The sequence below is a fragment of the Amblyomma mixtum genome, chromosome 7, assembly GCF_055824585.1.
Source record: "Amblyomma mixtum isolate Tamu chromosome 7, ASM5582458v1, whole genome shotgun sequence".
NCBI classification, from domain to species: domain Eukaryota; kingdom Metazoa; phylum Arthropoda; class Arachnida; order Ixodida; family Ixodidae; genus Amblyomma; species Amblyomma mixtum.
The window spans coordinates 94,126,496-94,148,618 of NC_143018.1; the positions used below are offsets into that span (position 1 = coordinate 94,126,496).

The 22,123-nt window shown below is 44.8% G+C and overlaps 1 protein-coding gene across 2 annotated transcripts in view; it reads left to right on the forward strand.

Annotated features, from left to right (window-relative positions):
* Positions 1 to 22,123, forward strand: part of LOC149336882 (nose resistant to fluoxetine protein 6-like) — a 50,164-nt gene that overhangs the window by 19,715 nt on the left and 8,326 nt on the right. For both annotated transcript variants that reach the window (XM_089553180.1, XM_089553179.1), the window contains exons 4-10: positions 638 to 722; positions 2,078 to 2,169; positions 6,867 to 7,046; positions 9,639 to 9,732; positions 10,666 to 10,752; positions 11,682 to 11,847; positions 15,293 to 15,375. In XM_089553180.1, coding sequence (XP_089409306.1) covers positions 638 to 722; positions 2,078 to 2,169; positions 6,867 to 7,046; positions 9,639 to 9,732; positions 10,666 to 10,752; positions 11,682 to 11,847; positions 15,293 to 15,375 — 787 coding nt within the window. The remainder of the gene's footprint in view (positions 1 to 637; positions 723 to 2,077; positions 2,170 to 6,866; positions 7,047 to 9,638; positions 9,733 to 10,665; positions 10,753 to 11,681; positions 11,848 to 15,292; positions 15,376 to 22,123) is intronic.

Genomic DNA, 22,123 nt, shown 5'->3' on the forward strand with positions numbered 1-22,123 from the left:
TTCAATGGAAAAGCGGTTCCTATAGAGAGAATTTTAGCATTTAGCTTACTATCAGTCTTGGCCAATTACTTCAGTACGCACGATAAAAAAAAGGAATAACGCAAACTACGCTAAGAGATTCGCGTACGGCACTCCGATTTTGAGATAATTTTTGTTACTCTCAACCACGACGCCCTCTATAAACAGGCCTTAGTGCACTTGCGTACACTGAAGTGTTAAACCTTTAGACGAGAACACCATACACAGGAGCAGCGGCATTGCCTGTGAGTGACTGAACACCAGTATTGAGGCTATACAAAAGACTGTATAGTGAAGGACAAAAGCTTGCGAGATGCGAATTGGCGGGGAAAAAAATATCTCTGCGTTGCCTCGCTAGCCACTCAGACGGTATTCTTTTAGCAGATGGAGACCGCTTGTCTCACCGCTCTTCTATGCAATTCATTCACCTCCTTCGCTTAACCGTGCTCAAATAATTTTTTTTCCGCGAACGTGCATCCCGCAAACTTTTGTCATTACTGTATATCATACATAGCTCCATATTTGACACATAATTGCTTAGCAGGTCAAATGTGACTTCACTTTACCCAACTGAATCCAAGAATTTTGTCACTAAATGTTCTTTCATTCCATCTGGCAGTGAAACCTTCAATATTAAAAATTGAGGTGACCAATTGCGTCACGGGAATACCGGAACCATGGAGTACGACAGAAACAGCAATTATGTAAGTTGTTTTTCGTTATGCAACAAGAAAAGCCTATCCCAAGTTTCAATGTGGTGTATGATACTGTTATTCCCCATCTATCCCTTTGGGTTTTCTTCAGCCTGGTGTTAAAATTTCAAAACGTGCTAACATTTGAGGCTTATCCAGACACGACAGCAATAAAACCTCCGGATGGATTTTTTCATTACACAAATGAATATTCTAGTCCGTGACAATATGATTAGGAATTTGCGCAAGAAACAGAGGTTGCAAAAACAAAGCCTTATGAAAAGCTCGACGCTGCTTCCCAATATTAAGCTCTAGTAACCTGCACAAAAAGGCTTATATGTAGACTGATATCCAGAAAAACTCTGGACAACCGCATTTTTTTCAACGGGAAGTTGTTTCTGAACGCAATTCTTCGAATCTCGTAAGACTGCACTTTACCCATCAGTATATTTGCGGATCCCTCGAGGTGCTAGTAGTTTTCTGGTATTTATTATAAAAACCCACCCCTTGGTTTTCCATGGTAGTCATAACTACTCAATACGAACACAGGAAAAATATTAAAGGCAAGTTTTTGCGACGAATCGCAAGGTTGCACCCTTCCTATCAATATTTTTAAAACATCATCGCGCAATATTTCATTGTTGCGTCACAATTAAAACTGATGTCCAACAAGTTGGGCTTGGCAACACTTGATGGCAGCGGTAATTCCTTCCACTTGTGCACTGCGCGTATGATGAAATTAAGAAGTCTGCAGCCGAATAAAGATATCAGAGCCATTCCGAAACTTCCGTTTTGGCATCTGCCATAATGCCGTTACGCGAACGACTTGGACAATATTGTCAGTAATTTATGAGTATGTTCATTCTAAATTATTTTTTATTGAATATTTTATCAGGCTGGTTACAGCTAGAAGGCGACGTAACCGTTCGGATAGTATGTATGAATAATGATTATCCTACAGACAGCAATTCAATCCAGCTCATATTCCTGTTTACAATACCCTGGTATGGAGTGCATTTTACCAGTTTTTCATGGAGAAGAAGCTTTTGCTGCCATCTGATTTCTGGTACTAGATGAGACGAACTAAGCTCGTTCAGTTCGGAATGTTTCATTCAGCTTCATTTGAGGTCATGGTAAATAACTACATGCCAAACTAATTTTCATCCATCGCTTTCGGAGTACAGAAAAGAAAAAAAAAGTTTTAGGTGCTTGCCGAAGACACAGGGCCGCTTTTTTGTCAACATGCGCTTAAAGCCGAAGCTGGAGTACCATGAAATACAGTTGATGTTTTGAAGACTTGAGAAAGCCATTGTTCGCGAAAAATAATTTGCGTCTAGTTTTGAACATGTGCGTATTTCCGTATGCAGAATATTTCTAGGTCTCCTAGGAGTAGTCATCGCAGCTGCCACCTGTATGGACCTCTTCATGCCGACGCAACTAAAACGTGCTACAGAACAGAGTAAGTGGACTACTTTTTCACTTTATCTGTAAACGAAGATGATGATTTTTCAGTTATAATAGTCATTTCCTTTCGTGCGCAATGCGAATTGTGTGAGGCCTCGACTTGCGTTAAACTCGGTAATGGCGCTGGTGGGAGAGGGAGTAGCAAACAATACAACGACGCGTTAGTTGGTATAGGCTGAAGGCTAAAAACGTAGGGCATGCGATGGATGAAGTGGCAGGGTAAAAGCGTTACAATAATGGATAAAGATCATGTCGCAAGCAAATGGAGGTACAACACAGAATGAAACAAATAAAATAAAAGCCTGAATAAATGACGAATGATTAGGCTCCATGCGCGCATTAGGCTCAAGTTATATGGAACGCTTTTCCTCCTGCCAATCGAAATCAGATGCAAGTAAAAACTATTATTCATTATCCAGAACGCACCCACTGTATAAGACCAAAAAACTCCGAAAATTTCAAAGAACGTGTTTACTTTGGGCTCTCTGCACATTATGTGCTTCTTTAAATATCGGCCAGCGAGTGCACTCTGCCAAATAGAGCATCATATGAGCACCAACCTGACTCATGACGTCACCGTCTACTGCTTTTCTTTAAACGTATACTAGATGGACCGCATATACGCAGCCATAGGAGGCGAGAATGTTCCTATAAGTGTTTAGCGCTGCATCTATTTGCCAGTCACTTTTAACGAATTTTTAATCATAACAACAGTAGTCTATATGTTCTTACAGTAAAATTACAAACGGATTATGACAGGTCAGCACAAGCCAAAAAGGCTAGTAGGGCTGTACCCAGCAGTGGAGGAGGACAATTTTCACACATTAAATTACAAAAACCGGAAGTACAGACGGTAGTAACCAGAAGTGAAGTCAAAGGCGTTTTTCTTGTCGTACTGATTACAGCCAGACATACTTTACCATGAGTTGTGCATCAATGACGTTATTTACGAAACAGGAAGCATGGAATCAGGGAGTGAGTTTAAAATTGTTGGTACATTGTGATTTAGAATAAACAGGTCGTAATTGGTACAACCGGGGCCGAAAAATATCTATACTGGTGGTAAAAAGAAAGTACACACACAAGAGTTACTAAAAAAGGCATCTAAAAAAATTAGCACGCATGATAATATAATGAAACAGAGCGTGAAGAGAGAGAACTTGCAAATAAAAACATAAATTGCCATCTGGCACGACGTCTAACTAGCCTGCTCCACATTGCGTGAGATTTTTATGAATCGAGGTCATGTACCAACAGCATATGAAGGAACAGTATTAACATACAGTGACTTCATATAGACCAGCATATCTGAGCCAGTTTGTGATTAACTTGATAATTCCGAAGGGCATTAAAAATCGAGAAATATACCGGGCGTTTCAGCGAACGCTTTGAAAAATTTTCAAAAAGAGGGTTTTCGAGGTAAAAATACTGCTATTGCGGAAAAGTATTAATAGTGATGGCGGTCGCCAGAAAGCCGGTGAATCGTCTAAAGTTGTAAGATGGTTAACTAATTTTTAATACTTAACTCGCCATGACCTAGTAGAGTTAGGCGCCTAGTTGCAAGTAGAGACTGGTAGCCAGTCGTTAGAAATATTCATATCAGTTTTTAAAATTTCGAAAACGTTTTTACCCCTGGCTCTGTAGTTCGACAAAATTTGGCTTTTGCGACTAGTTACGTGCACTGAAGGGGTTGCTTATCCTGCATGCTTTTGAAAGCGCATGTATCTTTTAAATAAATTAAATAATTTAAATAAATAAATAAATAAATAAATATCTTCGCACAATGCAGCCAGATTTGTCGAGGCACAGCGGCGGGGGTAATCGCGTTTTCGAAAGCCTAAAAACTGATGTAGGTATTACTAACGACCGGCTACAAATCTCTAATTGTAACCAAGCGCCTAGCGGTACTAGATAAAAAGGTAATTATTAAAAACTGGTTAACCAGCTTACTACTTTGAACGATTCACCTGTTTTCCGGTGTCTACGAACACTGGGATTACTATGCCGCAAAAGCCATATTTTGCCCCAAAAAGCTGCAAAACCAATTTAGGAGAGTATACAGGGCGTTTTACCTAAGACTTTACGCAATTTAAAAAAAAGACTTTTTGAGTTTCATGAGCGCTTCTTTCGGCTTAGCCTTGACAGCGGTGTAGCGTATCAGAATACCACTAAAAAGTGCTAACTAGCAGGCAGGTTAAATATTAGTTGATAGCAAACTTTTAGGTTATTTTAGTTGGGCTTCTTAATAATTGAGAGGCGTGTTGCCCACTGTAAGTCATATCCTGATCACTTTTCAGAATTTCGGAAACGCGGTTAACCTCAGCGCTGTGACCCAACAAATTTTGGCTCTATTGCGACAAAGTACATGCGCTTTTGAGAGCGTTTACAGGCAAAGCAACCCCTCCAGTGCACGTAACTTCTCGAAATAGCCAAAGTTTGTTGAGCCACAGCGCCGAGGGTAACCGTGCTTTCGAAATTACAAAAACTGATATGGACATTACTAACGGTTGGCGACACGCTTATAAATAATTAAGGAGCCTAGAAGTAATAGTTAACAGCTAATCATTCGATATTAGCTAACCCGCCCGCTAATTTACACATCTTAGCTGTATTCGGATAAATTACGCCTCTGATAATGCAATGCCCAAGAAGAGGGCCTTTTAACTCAATAAGCCAATTTTTCCAAATTTGTGTAGTCTTACGTGAAACATCCAGTATAACTAAGTATAACGCCGTCGCTAGACTGCATTGTATGAACATCTGAGCCCAATAATGCAAACCCACACGCAGCACGGAACAGATAGTCGCGTTCGAAAGTTTGCGAGCCCTTTCCAGGTTCATTTTCAAACTCCAGCCCTCCTCCCTGTCACTCGTCTGCGTATGTCGGTTAAGAGAAGGCTATTGGTTCGGTTCTTGCAGACGTAGCGGAGCTAGAGCGGCCGCGGCAAGTGAGCAGCGTCATGTTGGCGTGTCAGGAAGCTCTGTTACCGGGGAATTCCCGCGCGCGTCAGTTGCCCTTCGGTGGGCACCGACGGAGGAACGGCAACCTTTGAGCGCGTAAAAAGTGACGACACGAGAGAATAAGGCAGGAAGAGGCTGAAATTCCAACTTCGATTACCGATAACTGAGATTCTATGAAAGCCTTTAAGAAAAGATTAATCAGAACATTAGTGAAGCGGTGTCTTTTAATAGACACCTTTAGCATGCTGTGTACCGTGTTACCCGTACCGGATTACAGGGAGCCTGCGCGCCGCCAATGCGCATGCGCAAATTGCCTTGACGGCGCCAGATGGCGCCACGTACCCGGCAGCTGTGCTCGCGCCCGCAGCGTGGGAACCAATCAGCGCGTACTCACCGCCGGTGGGCGGCCTCCCGGTACTCTGGTAACGGTAGCCGTACCATGGTACACGGTATGCTCAATGTGTCTAATATCCCAGGCATACCGCAATTTTAAGCAATAGTGTTGCAGGGCACCTTTAACAAATCATTCGCTTTCATCACCTGATTGACAATGTGTTGTACTGTAAAAATCATCATGCCTCTAAGTTTTCGAGCAAGCTGCATTTACTGAATAAAATAGCAAAAAAATAATAAATAAAAGAAGCGATCAGGTGCTATCCACTCAGTCGTTTTTAGATGAAAGCTCGCTGGCAAGTATACAACGAGTTTCTCAGTTGAAAGTGCTTCCAACTGCCGCTAAACAGGGTAAACACTGAGTAGACAGTGTGGCGATTAGGTTGCAGTATTAGAAGCATAAATACGACTGAACGCACGTGCAATGTAGAAGAACACATCTTCAGCTGTCGAGCCAGAGCTGTGAGCGTTCATTTTATTTTATTTTTTTTTATTACAATACCTCAAGGGCCCTCGGGTGAGGGCTTTACATTATTTGGAATAACGTCTATTGTTTTCTGAACAGGATTCAACTGCTCTCTTTTTCAATGCTGAAAGTGTTTAAACTTTCTTGTGCAAAAAACAAAAGACAGCAGCTGAAAAAGACATGCTCCTGGAAGCCTAAGAACGAAACCACTTCCGTATTAGATCGGAAAATGCAACCGAAAAATGCACAGTCTCGAAGAAAGACCTGCCGTCATCTTTTGTGTAGTGAGAGAGAGAGAAAGGAGGGAAAGGGTGAGTGAATGGAGGTGGATGATGGCATAATACAATGAATTTCTTGGGTGATATCTCCACACACACACACGCGCGCACACACACACACACACACACACACACACGCACGCACGCACACGCACACCACGCACGCACACACACACACACACACACACACACACACACACACACACACTGTCTGGCGCTCTAATCACGGTGAGTAAACGCATGTTAAACTACTGTCTTGAACACACACACCAACACATGTCATTAACACACACTGGAGTGGGGCTCCATGAAAACACGAATGTAAACCGTGTAAACTGTGTAAACCGTAGGTAGTGCACAGGCGGTCACAGACGGGTATCCAGGCCTGTTTTGTGTATAACTTAAATAAGACTTGCCTGGTAGCTCTGTCACATCAATATAAGCCTTTCACGAGAACTCATCCTACGAGAACGAGTAGGACTTATCAAAGGTAACGAAATGATTAAAGGCCCGCGAAGGTTTGATTCGCAAGCGTGACAACGGCACTGTCCCCACCCGTGCGAAAAGAGAACTTTTGCACTTGCTCCTTCCCAGGTGCGTTGATCCAGTTTGTGAAGGCTTTCGCGGCGACGTCGAACACACGCCTCCTGCTCCAGGTTGCCGACCGCTCCGATGCCGACCGCCACGCCCTGCAGTTTCTGCACGGCTTGCGGCTTTTAAGCTTAAGCCATATCGTCCTCGGCCACTGCAGCATGGTAGTGTCGGACAACGTGTGTAAGCATGCCATTCATATTTAGCTTCCTCTGCCTGTGCGTTGTCGATTTCTATCGTTTTTTGTGCTTGCGCTGAAATTTCATTTTTTAAGCTGTGTGCAAGAAGCTTAAATTTGAAGTGTTACGACCCATCTTGAGACCCGAGATGAAACGGAGGTGGATTCAACAGTAGCGGCCATTTCGACGGGACGTTTGACCCCCAAGATGACCCCACGGCTCGGTGCCAACGACCTTCTAGAAGGTTCTAGAAGGACCAACGACCGGGGAAGATAGGTTGCCCCTCGACTGAAAGAAGCCCGGAACGAATCAGAGGAAGCCGGCCCAGCTGCGTCTGCGACGTCAACAGGCCACACCTGTGTTCGATGGACGCGAGTGGCCAACACAATGCTATCGTGATGCGGACTTGGCATCTTCCTCGCCAGTTCCCACGTGCGGGCTCTCAACAGGTGTCTTGGCCAGCTGCGTCTGCGAAGTCAACAGGCCACACCTGTGTTCGATGTACGCGAGCGGCTAACACAATGCTATAGTGATGCGGACTTAGCTTCATCCTCGCCAGTTCCCACGTGCGGGCTCTCAACAGGTGTCTTAGTTGGCAGTGACGTGTGGTGGCGATCTTTTGTGTCACAATGAATTGCCGCCTAGTGAAAGGGCTCAACAGGTCTTCGTTGGCTGTGCTAGTGCCGATCTTTTGTGTCACGATGGATTGTCGCCTGGTGAAAGGGCGGAGCCTTGGGCTATATAACCTGCGACCTAAGTGAGCACGAACGCTCTGGACCTTCGGTAATAGGTTCATCCAGTGTGGCTCTGAACCTTGGGTAATAGGTTCATCCATTGGCTCTGGGCCTTGGGTAAAAGGCTCATCCAGTCGCTCGACGTCATGAAATCTTAATTTTTGATTCCTTGCTCTTCTCTTTGTAAATTTATGTAAATAAATCTCTTAGTTTCTTGCCATTAAATCTGCTTGTTTTTGTAATCTCCAACTTCGAAGCTTCATACTGTTCCTCATCCTGTACGAGCCCCCTTGGTGAAGCCACAACTGGCCACGCTACCTCGAGCCGTAACAGAAGTCTGACACGTTTCGTCGCCATCTCGAACCAATTAGCAACAGCGACGGTTGAGTAATTACTCATTGACGACCACTCAAGCGCAGCCATACGGCTACAAAGGAAAGCTAAACAGCTTTCTCATAAACTTCGCACTCTTTTTTCGCACTTCAACTTTTTTTTTAATTGCGAAGTTTCTGCGAAAGCTGTTTAACTTTCCTTTGTAGCCGTATGGCTGCGCTTGGGTGGACGTCAATGAGTAATTACTCCCCTGTTATTCAGTAGCTTTGCGACCGCGGTGATTGCTCTGGCATAAAACGCTTGCCGCAAAGTTCGATCAGTTTGCCGGTCTGTCACCTAGGCTTCAGTGAAAGCTTAGGGTCGCTTGATGTGAAGTGCAAAGCGCACGTTATGGGCATTTATTGAAGGGCGTACCTAAATCAAACAGTCAATCAATAAACCAATCAATATATCAATCTATCTATCGATGTCTGAATCAATCTATCAGTACGTCTAAAATTCTATCCCAAATTGGTTGAGAATTGGGCGAGTTGGTACGAATTCATACTGCTGTGGCACCACAAGGACAGGGACGGAGACAGAGTGAGCCCTTGTGTTGTCGTCACTCCGTCCCCGTCCCTGTCCTTGTGGTGCCACAGCAGTATGAATTCTATCCCAATACTGTGACCACTTTATGGAGGATGGCAAGCGGAGCAAACACCACCAGCTGCCTGCCTAGTCAGTCTCTAACATTTTTTCCTCGCTATAAAGACGTTTTTAGCACCTGTTTTTCATCCCTAAAGTGGAAGTTACTTGACGAATGTTTTTTTTTCTGTGGTTTGGACCAGTCAGTAAGGATGGTGTGAATATATGGGCCGTGTAGTACAATTAGTGGATATGATTTGGCTGCAAATAGGCCAGAAACCACTCAATATTTTGGGGGGCTCTTCAGAAAACTATACATGTTTTCAGACACTTAATGAATAGTAAGTAAGTAAGTTTTTTATTTGGGACAAAATTACCAGCGGTTTGGCATTTTAAGCACATAATATTCCGCTAACGCACGTTTTTTTCGATGTCGACACCACTGCCACGTGCCTGAAAGCGCGATTAAGGTGTCCGCTCATCCAGGGAGCCAGTTATGGGTTTTTAGATTCCTGAAAATCAATGGAGAATGCAACTTACCACGGATGCCGGTTTAGCATTGCTGAGCGGAAAATACTGTGCGAAAGCACCTTTTCATGAATATGCATGGACACCACGGCCACGCACCTGAAAGCGCGATTGAAGTCCATAGGCGCCACGGATGGAAGTTCATGAGGACGACGAAGCGAAATGCGCAGCGCGAAAGTGTAGCAGTTTAACGTGATGCGTGATCGGTTGAGGCGATAGCATAGCGGGTCTGTTCGCGCCGCCACGGGTTCGAAACCCAATCGCTGCAATATTTATTTATTTCTGCAGGTATCTGAGAGGTTTCAAAAGATATGGGGTTTTTCAGGATTTATGGTGAGACAGTGCTTTCGCACTGAAAATGTGTTCTGTTCTCACAGCATGCTACCTGAATTTCCTCATCAACACCCACTACTGGCCATCCATGATCGGAGCAGGAGCCTTCAACAGCGTTGACACGTTCTTTTTCCTCAGGCAAGTAGCATGACTAAGAATAGAGAGAGAGAGTAATAAAAATATGTAAATATTGTAGCTCAGTGTCCAAGAACACTTAGAGATGCTTGGGGCATATGAGAGAGATACCAAATGCCTTAGGACACCTCTGGGCTCAGAAAGTAGTAACGAAATATTAACGAGGTAAGAGCCAAAGAGGGCAATTTCATTATTTCCTGAAATGTTGGTTGGTTGGTTTCGTTTATAGGGTTTAATGTCCCAAAGCGTTTTCTAACGTTCTTTAAGGTTCTTTAACGTGCACTGACACACCACAGAACACGGGCCTCTAGGATTTCACCTCTATCGAAATTCGACCGTCGCGGCCGGGATCGAACCCGCGTCTTTCGGGTCAACAGCCGAGCACCATAACCACTTAACCCCCGCGGCGGACATTATTTCCTGAAATGTGAATTTACGGCGGAAATCCATAGGATTTCAAGAGATTTTTGTGGCACTGCATGCCTAAATGAACACGGGAAAGAGGCAGGCGTCGCTATGAAAACGTGCTTAAGATCATGCATTCATTCAGGCCTTAATAATCATTGCATGCGGCTAATGGTCGTTGTTATAGATACTAACTTATCAGAGTTACGTAACCGTGTGCGATTACCGTTGTTGTCCACACTAACTTCAAATGCCGACAAGTACAGTCGTTGCCAAAAGTAACCAGGCTGCACGGTTTGCTTCTCAGTCGTATATTAAAGCTTTTCCGCCAGCCCTCAAGCTCTAAATCTCTTTATGGTAAGGGGGACCCCTGTCCTCACCTTCCGAGAACTTTTTGCTGTTTAGGGCAGTCATGGAGGTTATACTATACGAATGAGAAGCATACCACGCAGCCTGGTTACTTTTGCCAAAGACTGTACGTTCACCTCTTGGGCTTGCTCAACTGACGTTGGTTTCATGGTCATGTTGCAGCGGATTTTTCCTTTGCCTTATTATCACAACCCAGAAGAAAAACGGGGTTCTCGTGTTCGTGATCGCTGTCCTTCGAAGGTTGATTAGGTAAGAGTGACTGTTTCGTATTACATGAGTTCACTAAAAGTCAGCCGGCACCGCAATAAAAACAGACAGCCTCGAGAGCAAAACATACCCGGGAAAATACATCCGGGGGGTGGAATACGCAGATGAGTTTGTTTTTTTTCGGGCAGGGTTTAAAACGTAAAAAATAAGTTAACATCAATAAAAACATCTGCAAACAAGCCGAGGTCTAGTAGACGCATTCCGCAGTTGTAAGCCGCATTCAACACATACAGCTTCGCACATACTAAGTCTTGAATGTTTTGAAATTTGTCACATTAACTTTATTTCCTTCCACGCGATTTTTCACATTGCCGTCTTCACGCTGATGTAAAAACTGTGCTGTTATTGACTAGAGTGATAATTTGCCACACTACTTGATATCGATTGTATTTAGCGAGACACGTGCAGGCAAGAAAAGAGACGAACAAAGCGCCGGCTTACAAACGGCAAATTCATAAGAGCTTAGTTGATCCGTCATGGCCGCAAACACCAGCAATAGACACAGAACACAGCAACCAGCGAGATTGTTTGTCGTCCTTGTTTTGTGTTTTGTGGTTTCACTGGTAGTTAACATGAAGGTATTTGTGTCAGAAAAAAAAATATCCCCCCCCCCAGAAAAAAAGAAAGAAAGAAAGAAGGAAAGAAAGAAAGTTATTTTTCTCCAACCTGATGTGCTTTTCCCCACGATCTATTTCCTATGTCACCATATTTTGCTGAGGCGCTTGTGGAACAGACGTCCACCAGCACAAAACTATCGAGAGTCCTTCCACCACGCGTAAAAATTTTAGCGAGCAAATAAAACCTCCTATTATGAAAAATTAAAAGCGAGCTTTAGAAAGCAATACTGTGCTCTGAAAACCGACACTAGGGCTTTGTATGTGTTGTAACAAGCATGCATTCTATTGTCGCAGAACGGGCGTTCCCCTGTTCTTCATCATCATGTGCTTCTACATTCTTCCGCTGTTCGTCATCGGGCCAGAAACGAAGACGTTCTTCCTCAAGTTTCACGAGGAGATCGTCGAGCACTGGTGGCACCTGCTGGTTCAGACCAAGAACTTATACGACATGGATCCGCGGGTAAGCTTGTGACGCAATCGTTAGCTTACACGAGCATGTAACTTGACTTGCCTGCTATGCACTCGAAGACAAATCCGCTTCTCCGATCGATAAGTGAGCTCTGCTTTGTGTTTTTGCGAAGTTGTTTGCTTCCAGACGTCGGGTTGGTTTAGTGCCTGTTCAAGAACAAGTGAGGTTATCGATGGTGAGCGAGGTGTTCTCTTTCATATTGGTCGTGTCTGTACCCGCAGGAAAGTGCGTTGGTCCCATAAGAGCTGCTCTCGCAGAGACTCTTCAAAAATGATGGACTACAAGTAAAGCTCATAATCAGGGCGATGCAATTCGCTGTTTTGCGGCTGGTACGACGTGAAAGTCACAATAAAGGACCTGAGCTCGCTTCAAAAGCACGGTCTGCCGTTCAGTGCAAAGATATAAAAATTCAGAGAAAAAATGGCTCCATGCAGCCATGTCTGGCATCCCATGGCGCATTTAACCCATATACCGCATTTTTTTTATTCGAGATGTTTGCCATTAGGCATAATGTCAAAAGGAAAGAAAGTTATAAGAAGGAGTGTAAACAAGCCTCGCTTAAAAAGTGGCAAAATCTCACGATAAAGCGATTATCATGAGTCCACTTGTGATAGTCGCCTGCAACGTCCCATCGCAGGCCTACCTTCCTTTGAAAGCGTCGTCTCACGGAAGCTCTAGCCGGGCACGTCCACAGCAAGTGTTTTTCGTCACACTGGTCTGGCGCAGCACCACAATGGGGACACTTGTCAGTCACTTCGTAACGTTTGTCACAACACCGATGGCGCACAGAAGGAGTCAGAGCCGCTCCTGCCCGAATCCGGCGCCCAGATACCTCCTCCTCCCGAGTGAGACTCCGGGGGAGAGGTTATGAACACGGAGGAATTAGAGCGCGTGTTCGGTGACGCAGAGCCTATTTCTCGGAAACATGGGACAGGAACGGATCTGGGGGAAGAGGGGAAGGTGGCGGGATGTCTGATGTGTCAAGGTGTGTCATTTCGTCCACATGAATATTATGCGTATCCTGGGCATGGCGGCGAATCCAGTGCATACGCACAGGACAGGGGTATTTTGTGCAAAGTTGGTGAATTGACTGTGTAACTTGGAATGTGCGCCGGACAGTCTTAAGCTGCTTAAGGGCGGCAAGAGAGTCGGTGTAAATGTGAATATACCGCATTTACTCGATTATAATATACCCTCGATTGTAACGCGCATATGTTTTGCAAGGCTTAAAAAAAAACAGAAAGTGCGTTGTCACCTTTTGCAACGCACACCAGAGTTTTATGATTCCCGCACAAAGAGCTGATGGTGCGAGAAGAGTGCGCATGGGAACCATGCACATGAAAGCGAGAGAAACACGCAGAGGTTTCAGTCGTGTCCTGAACAGCGCCCAGCTGTGTTCGGATGGCTGGCTGAGGCAAGGCCGATAGCCCCCGTTGCCGAGGGCTGGCACGAAACTTCAGAAAGTGAAACCGAAACTAAGCGGTCGCACTGTTATTGGAGGGTTTGACTCAAGACCCAGGCCTTTTTCTTCACGCCTTCTGGGGCGCGCGAAGAGCGGGAAAACTCTGCAGCGTGCAGTTCAGTTTCACTTCACATGACACGCAGTTCACTCATGAACTGCGCAGTTCATGCAGTTCACTTGACATGCCAGTCGCACCTGGACACGGCCTCCCTTCGTGAGGCTGGTCGAATTATCAGGTGCGAGACGCGTAGCGTCCGAATTAGCGAGTGGACAGCCGCCGGTCGGACAGCCGGCAGTTTGCATTATCCCAATTTCATAATTAACGAAGGTGGAATTAATGATCCTTCACTCTATCTACGCACGAGAAGTACCAAGCCGTCATTCTGTGGTGGTGGAGCTGCCATTGTGTGTGTGTGGAGTACTTTCATTTTTGAACTCGATTCGATGTCACTTTTAGACGAGTTATTACCGGAAAAAAGAGTCACGTTAGAATCGAGGAAATACGGTATATCGCAACTTCGGTAATTTGAAAAATTTTGAATATGTTCGATATAAATGTTTATTTCACTTCAGAATTCAGAGTTATCCTTTTATTGGTGGAAATATTTTTCACAACACTGGCTTTTGAACTGTCCCACAATGCAGGATACTAGGCCGATTCGCTGCCTGTTACGTGTGGTTAAGCTTTAAACAGTTGACATCGACTTTAAAATCATATTTCTCATCGCATGTGTGGTTTCTTTATGACAATGCGCGAAATAATTTTATTGCACTATTGCAATGTAGTCGATTGGGTCGAATTAAAAAAGATAGCGTCCAGAGAAGACTGGCGGATCTTTCTGAATGCGCACAACGCACAGACTGAACGCACAGAACACAATACTTGCGCAGGAAAAGTGTTAACCGTCTTGAACCTACTCTAGCAGGCGCAGGATTTACAAAATGAACTTTTAGAGTCACTGCGCAAATAAGCGATTTCTTACAGGACGCTAGCAAAATATATGGGCTTATTTACACAGAGCGCGTGCCGTGGCAGATTGGTCGGCGCATTGAAAGTCGAACACTGCCCGATTTTGCTACATTCCGCGCAGGCGGCATCCTTAGGGATTCAACGGGCACACTTTAGACCAACTAAGTGTAATAGGCAGGTACGAACCTGAAGACTATCAAGACAACACTCATTAGAAAAAAAAATTCTCCATATAATGCAAACCATGTGCGCTAGCTAACAGTAACTAAAAACTTAAAAAAAAAAGACGGGGTACTGGCGACGCCTCAAACCAAATGGGTGCTGTGAAGGACATAGTCGCAGTCTGCAGTATCTTTTTTCTGCTTCAAATTTAACTAATTGCTAAAGATTAATTCGCAAACTTTGGAAATACTGTCTACGCGAATAAATTGTGAATTCAGAACTTCTAGGTTGTCTTCAAAAACAGTTTGAAATTTTTTCACTCAGAGGTTGTTTGCATTCATAAGACGTGATACACTCATGTCAACCAGAACTGAATGCTTCACACATCTCGCACGTTTCAAGTGCACGAAGGAGTATCGTGGTTTCTTAATCTGTGCATGTACTAATGGCATGTCTGTTCTGCTGCGGACTGAGGCTGATTGTGATGTTTAACGAATGCATTCTGACCGTTGTTTCGCAGCACTGAGCAAAATCGGTAACCCAGGCTCAAGGATTGCCACTTATTCACGCTAGCGCGATGTACTTACTCTGTGTATTTGCAATAAATAAGATATCAAAGGAATTTACGATAATGAAATGTCCGACGCATTCATCGCGTGAAATTCGTGCCTCAGGCTATCTATAGCCGCCTTCTATTTTATTACTTTTCATTGGACACAACAGCGAATTGTGTAAGGTTCACGTAATTGCGACTGCAATTTCTGCGATTTGTCTGGTATCCAGAGCACACATGACGAGTTTTGTTGACCTTCGATCCATGTGCGTTTTTGTTTTATTGACAGATCCTTCTTGCCCACTTGTGGTTCCTGTCCGCTGATTTCCAGCTGTTCATCGTCGCTCTTCCTACATTGCTGCTGCTGAAAAGGTAAAGATATATTTTGAAAAATTGCAGTAACTGAGTATATAAAGCAATTTCTAACAAATATTTTATATTTAGAGTTTGTTGCTGAAATTGTGATTTATAACCGGTATGGAAAACTGGCTAAAGAAAGAAGAGGACACGTAATTGCAATGCGTGTTGAGAATGTAATTGCATTAATGTCTTACCTTTCCTGCTTCTCCTCTTCAGAAATTGTTTCTCGCCTCACACGCTAAGTTTATGCAGTCGCCGATACACCATCTTAAGCGACATACTTCCGCCGTCACCCTCTCCACTTGCGGAGATTTTTCCTTGCGGTAGACACACGTAGCGTTGATTCTGATTCCATTCCAGCCTGATACGCAGAGCTGCCTATACAGGTGTGCACACAACTAAGCGCACCTGCCGACTTACGCCGAGCATGCCACAGCGCTCGGCCAAGTCATGTTACCAGAATACCTGCTAACTACCAACTGACTGCACACCCTGCTTAGTAGGCTATGTCACACGTGGTCTCATGACGGCCTACACTCCGTCGACCAACAAGCGAATTTTAACCTGACAGCGTTAAGGAGATCATGTCGCAGAAAATCCGATGTCGACGTCGTTGGCGTCGTTGCCCGCGAGCAAAAAATTCACGAAAAATCCTAAGAGAGCAATCTATAGGTGGCTGGTTTATGGGGGTTCAACGTCCCAAAGCGACTCAGGCTATGAGGGACGCCGTAGTGAAGGGCTCCGGAAATTTCGACCACCTCGGGGTTCTTTAACCTGCACTGACATTGCACAGTACACGGGCCTCTAGAATTTCGCCTCCATTGAAGTTCGACGGCCACGGTCGGGATCAAACCCGCGTCTTTCGGGTCAGCAGCCGAGCACCATAACCACTGAGCCACAGCGGCGGGCGCCGTTAAGTAGGGAATGACTTACTGCCTATATGGGCATTAACCCATTACGCTTATGTGCCATACCAATAAAGCAGAGCTTAAGTGTCCATTCCAATTTTTATGACAGACATCGCCAGTCCGGTCGGGTGTTTTCTTTGATGAGGATTTTAATGGTGTAGCCTTATTAGTCGCTGTGTATTCGAAGAGACAAAACCATTTTGAGCGAACCTTTTGATTTGTCTTGAATTCCTAGCCTGAAACATCATAGAATTAGCTGTTTAATAGTTCGGCATAATAATGAACATTTCTGTTTTCCCGCATACCGTGTATATGCTATTATTTCCGTTATGTTTTACTGTCATTGCAATGCTAAGTCCAATTTAATAAAAACCTATTGCTTGGCTAGTAGGTTAGTTCTCAATAAAGTTTCACACCCCTAAAAAAGATATGTACACAGATAGACAATGGAGACGACGAGATGCCAGACTACTGTGGCTTCAGCTTTGAAATTGAATAACTTGCACAAGTCGTCACTTCGAACCTTCAACTCCACTGTATGTCGCTAAGAGCTCTCTCGTAGACGGCACACAGTTATTTGAAGCCTTCATTAATATAACCTTCTCGGATTGTATAGGCTTTCGCTTGCTGAAATTAGGAAGCGACAATGTGCGCGGGAAAAGAAGGATGGTATATACACTGCCGCAGTGCTGCTTGTGTGCAGCTTAAGTATGTGCTATATTTAATGCGGTTTTTACAGTGAATATGCCACAGCAGAACTTACAAGGGCTATGTTTTGAAGCTTTATTGTTAGTAGCAGTGTTACCACTTTTGCGGCCAGTGGTTCCAAGTCGTGACCCTCGAGCTTTTAGCGACCGGCACACTGATGTGTCGCAAACTGAAGAGGAAAAATGGCAGACGGATAAGTTGGTGACTTTTGCAAGGACAGGACCAATAAACCTTTCCACATGTGTCGTTTTTAGCGCAACGATATTTCCACGCGGCTGTGGAACACACACACACACACGCACGCACGCACACACACAAACACACACACACACGCACGCACGCACACACACACACAAACACACACACACACACACACATGCACACACACAAACACACGCACAAACACAAACACACACACAAACACACACACACAAAACACACACAAACACACGCACGCACGCACAGGTGGGTTTTCGCTTAGTGGGGCAAATAAGGGTTACGCCTTAAAGCATTTGTTTATTTCATGTGCATTCAAGTTACCATAGCGGAAGTAAACTTTTAAAATTTTTCCCGAAATATCGATGACTAAAAGCAATGCAGTCTTGCACTGAATTGTGGACGCCAGCCTCGACTATGCCGTCAAGTTCCAAGTTCCTTTCGAGTGTATGTTTCACGTATCAGATAAATCGCCACACAACCACTTAATAGAGCTAATAGTAGCCTTCCTGCTTTAGATAAACTTTAGCATTTGTTTTCATGCACCGTCATAATCACACGGCTCCAAGATTCCTCTGGATTGAATACAAGCGTACACCTATGCACCAGTTCCCACTCGATTGCTGCCGAAATACCATTTGTTCACCTTCTAATATCCGGGAGGGCGGCTTTATCTTTTCCTCCGAGTGCAGATTTTTCGAAAAGAAGTATTTTTGTACAAAAATTGAAGTTTAATGACAAGTTCTGTGATATCTCTGAAACAAGGCAGTTTGTTATTTCTGCCAGTTCCAAGATATATTGTCATCCATCCACTCAGAGAGTGTTAGGCAATACCTTATTGAGGTAGGCCTTCGTGGAGTGAGCGGACCACCATGAAGCTGCCTCATTCACTATAGGAATGTCTTTCTTATAATAAAGTTAGTTTCACCGCAAAAAATGGGAAGATTGAGTTATAAGCGGGTCTAACCGTTGCGCTGCGAATTGTTCCAGTGTTCAATACAAGCGGCTTTCTGTCATGACTTGAGTGTTTTTATCAAGACGGCGAAGTACCGCGCAACACTGCTCCTTTCAGAAGCATATATAGTAACTCTAGGTCAAGCACAGCGGGCGAGGAGACGAGAAGTCTTCGAGTTGTTTGGGCGGACGCACTAAACTTGTGTATCTACTTAGGACTCGATGGCTCCTTTCGGCCCTTTTCAAAGAACCCTTATATTTGGTCCTCTCAGAAAATGTAAAAAGAAAACGTAAAAGAAAGAGAAAGGGTGCCTGGACCAGCAAAGCTTTGCCAGGCTTAACGCCAATTCAAGATAATAGAAAAAAAAGTAAATGTTCGAAAGAAGAAAAAAATTTAAGCGAAAAACAGAGCAGTAAAAAATCTCAAAACAAGAGAAAACAAGGCTCATCACAGTAAAAGTTAGTTGCAGACAGCCAAAACGCAGCGTGCAGTCCGCGGAATAAATAATAATAAAAAAGAAGAAACCAAATTGAGAGGACATAGCAGCGGCGCTAAAAAACAAGGACGACAGGGTAGACAAAGACAACACAGGCGCCAGAAAACAAGGACGACAGGGTAGACAAAGACAACACAGGCGCTAGAAACAAGGACGACCGGGTAGACACCAACACCAACATGCCCAGCTCTCTGCCTTAAGAAACCAAAGCCACTGCAAAGTCATGGTCACAGTAACAGTCTAAACAAAGCAGTGAGTGCCGGCCACAAAGAAAATCAGAAAAATAAAAACATAATCAAAACAAAAGCAGACAAAACCAAAGTCACAGTCACACAGTCAAGGACACAGTCACACAAAGTCACGCAGTCAAGGACACAGTCACAGTCAAGTACAGTAAACACGCCAGTACGAAAGCGCCTATGCCCAATAAAGGAGCCCGGGGCTCTCCTCTGTGCAGAGCTTGGGGAAAAGAAATTAAAGGAAAGAGAGAAATCAGCGTGAATACTTTGGAATGGCACTACTTATGAGGTGAACCATTCGAAGGAGAAGAGCACTAGCAGCAGGGTCTCAGAGAAGGGAGGGGTAACCAGATGGTGTGATGTCCGATGAGCAAAGAAACTTTAAGCGAGAAACAAAAGAAGCAGTAACGGAACAATCCCGGAAGTGATGACGGAGGTTTTCACATAAGAAATCCACAGGAACAAGTTGAAGACGGAGACGGGACAAATTTTTTTAAATAGAACAGAAATCTACCATGCCCAGTAAGTAAAGTGATAAGGAGGATACCTGGGTAGACGAATAGGGGGAATATTAAGTGTATCAGAGCCCGTAAACTCTCACTATTAGCGTCATCAAATGGCTGTAGTTATGTACCTGCACTTCATTTCAATCAACAGCAATATGAGCCTCTTTCGGCAAAGTCGGCTTGATGCGTTCTCCGTTTCACCCGAGTGCCTCTAGTGGCACGCGCGGCAATAACAAGGAAAATATTCTCTTTCAAGCGAGCCGTGACGTCACCGCGTGATGTGAACGTACTCGCTGACGCTGTAGCGTAGGGAGAGCACGTGATATGCAAGCGTGTTGTGCCTTGATTGATTCTGCTGATCATGCCCTGATAGCAACATCGCCTCGTACATCGTAGCATCTCACGTCGCGCTAGTTGAGTTATTTTCCCGCTTTCGAAGCGTTCGGACGTGCATAACGCCGATTCCTGTGCCTATCACATGGTCTGGCAATGACCAACACGCCGCGTCAAAAGTTCGTGAGCTCGACGACCGCAACAGCAACGGCTTGGGCGCCAGCGCCAACGTGAAGAAAAAGTTCGATCAGAGCTTCAGTGACGCCGAGGAGCTAAAAATTAGTGTTGGAATATTCGTATGATCACAATGTATGATGGCCTGTCAATTTCTTTACGGCGAGAGCTGTTTTTCGGAACCTTTTTTGAGCACATCTTCACTTTCAGCCGGTGACAGGAACCTATAGCACCGCTGGCGCGATGCCAGCGCCATCGCGTTGCCTAGGAAAGAACTAAGACGAAAAAGATGGTGGGAGAGCCGTCGCGTGGCGTTTTTTTAGAGCCAGGAGGGGCATATGGTACTACCGCGCAGAGCTCGGCGTCACACTTATGCTATAAAGAATTAGGTGGGACACTTTAGCACTGCCTTAAGGGTGTGCCGCGATAGCGGTAATGGGTTAGTGACCAGATATGCGGAATTGCTCATCCTCGACTTTGGATTGATAGATCGCTGGGAGTCCTCCTACCACTCCTTGCGCAGTGCTTTAGCGATTAAGAGATGTATCGGTGCCTTGCGATGGTCGGTGCTGCCATCTGTGGGGATTGCGCGACCCAGATTGCTCTTCCCAAGCAACCTTTCGCGATCATTCAGCAATATAACTGCCACGGAGGGCAGGTTGTGATGACGCTACAAGGTCGCGTTATCTAGGTTGTTTCTTCGGGGATTTTTCGTGGATTTTTCGCTCACGATCAACGACGCCAACGACGACGCCACCTTTTCTGTGACACGGCCCATAACGCTATCGCGTTGAAACCGGCGCCGGGCGAGTGCCAGCTGCACGTACTGCTTCTGGTAAGGCCCACGAAGAAGCGCCATATCGTCACCGCTGAGACGACCTTACCTAGCGCCCTGTCGATCGGTGCTGGAACCAGACTGAGCATTGACATCGTGTGAACACTTCCTAAGGCATCAAAGCACAGCGCATTGTAAAACGGCTCGAGCCGGAAATGTATGCGCAGCTAAGCAGCGAAGCTTAGCTCTGCCTGGTGTTCTGTTCGAGATAATGAACGCGCGCTGTGCGGCCCATGACATGTACGCCCATTGAAAAGAAGCCTCGGGTCTGCGCTTCCCCTCTACAACGATATCATCCCCCAAGCACACACAACGATTTTCACCATGAAATGAGCGAATATGCTAGGAAAACAGGAGCATGCTAAATTCATCAGTGCGCCCCTGCTCAGACTGTGCTAGGGGAAACACAGCTCAGCACGTTGGTTGGCCTGCAGTTGGAGAATGGGACAAGTGGACAGAAAACAGAAGCTAGCTGAACGGAGGGGAGCGCTCACACGTGTGTTGTGGGTGATGAGCCACTCACAAATATTCCGCTTATACACGTTGCGCCCCAGTAAGATCGGGTTACGAGCATTGATTGCGATTTTAAGTAACACGACCGAACATCCTTTAGACGAAACAAGCGCAAAAAAACACGGACGTGTTGGGAGTACCACGTGTTGGGAGTACCATCCAAGGACTAACAAACCTCTCTTACCGTTTCATTAATCTCATTCAAAACTTGCTAAAACAGCAATCGCTAAGCAATGTCTAAATAATGCATTGAAAAAGTCGTGTTGCCATTAACTGAGCCATGGTTTCTAGAAGCAAGTGACGTGTCTTCAGTCAGCTGGCTATCCGACAAACCTCATTGCATCCGTATATGAAGGGATCTTTAAAACCGTAAAGAAAAGAGACAAGAACCAGAGTGAAGCAAATGGAAACAGAACAGTAGTCATTCCCTACTTGCAAAACACCTCGCATCGTCTAAAGAAGATTGCGAAACGGAGTGATGTCAGAGTAGTATTCTCTGCGCCTGATAATTTGGAAAAACTAGTCAAATTGACTAATCCCTTTCAAAAGCCTAAAGAACCATGCGGTATCAAGCACTGAGATCCTTTTGTAGCATGTGTTTGTGGTGTGGTTTATGAAATTCCTCTATCGTGTGGACCTAAGTACATCGGTCAAATTGGCCGATGTCGGAAAGATTATTGGAATGCAGGAGGAAGGTAGGCAAATAATGAGACTGTATTATTTTATAACATTGTCATGACTGTGCTGAAAATAATAAGAAACTATGTAAACCTATCTTCAGCGCATGCAAGATTGTGGCCAAACATAGTTGTCAGGATGTTAGAGAAATGATAGAGGCAGAGTTGATTACAAAAGCGTGTCTATCCTGCGTCAGCGC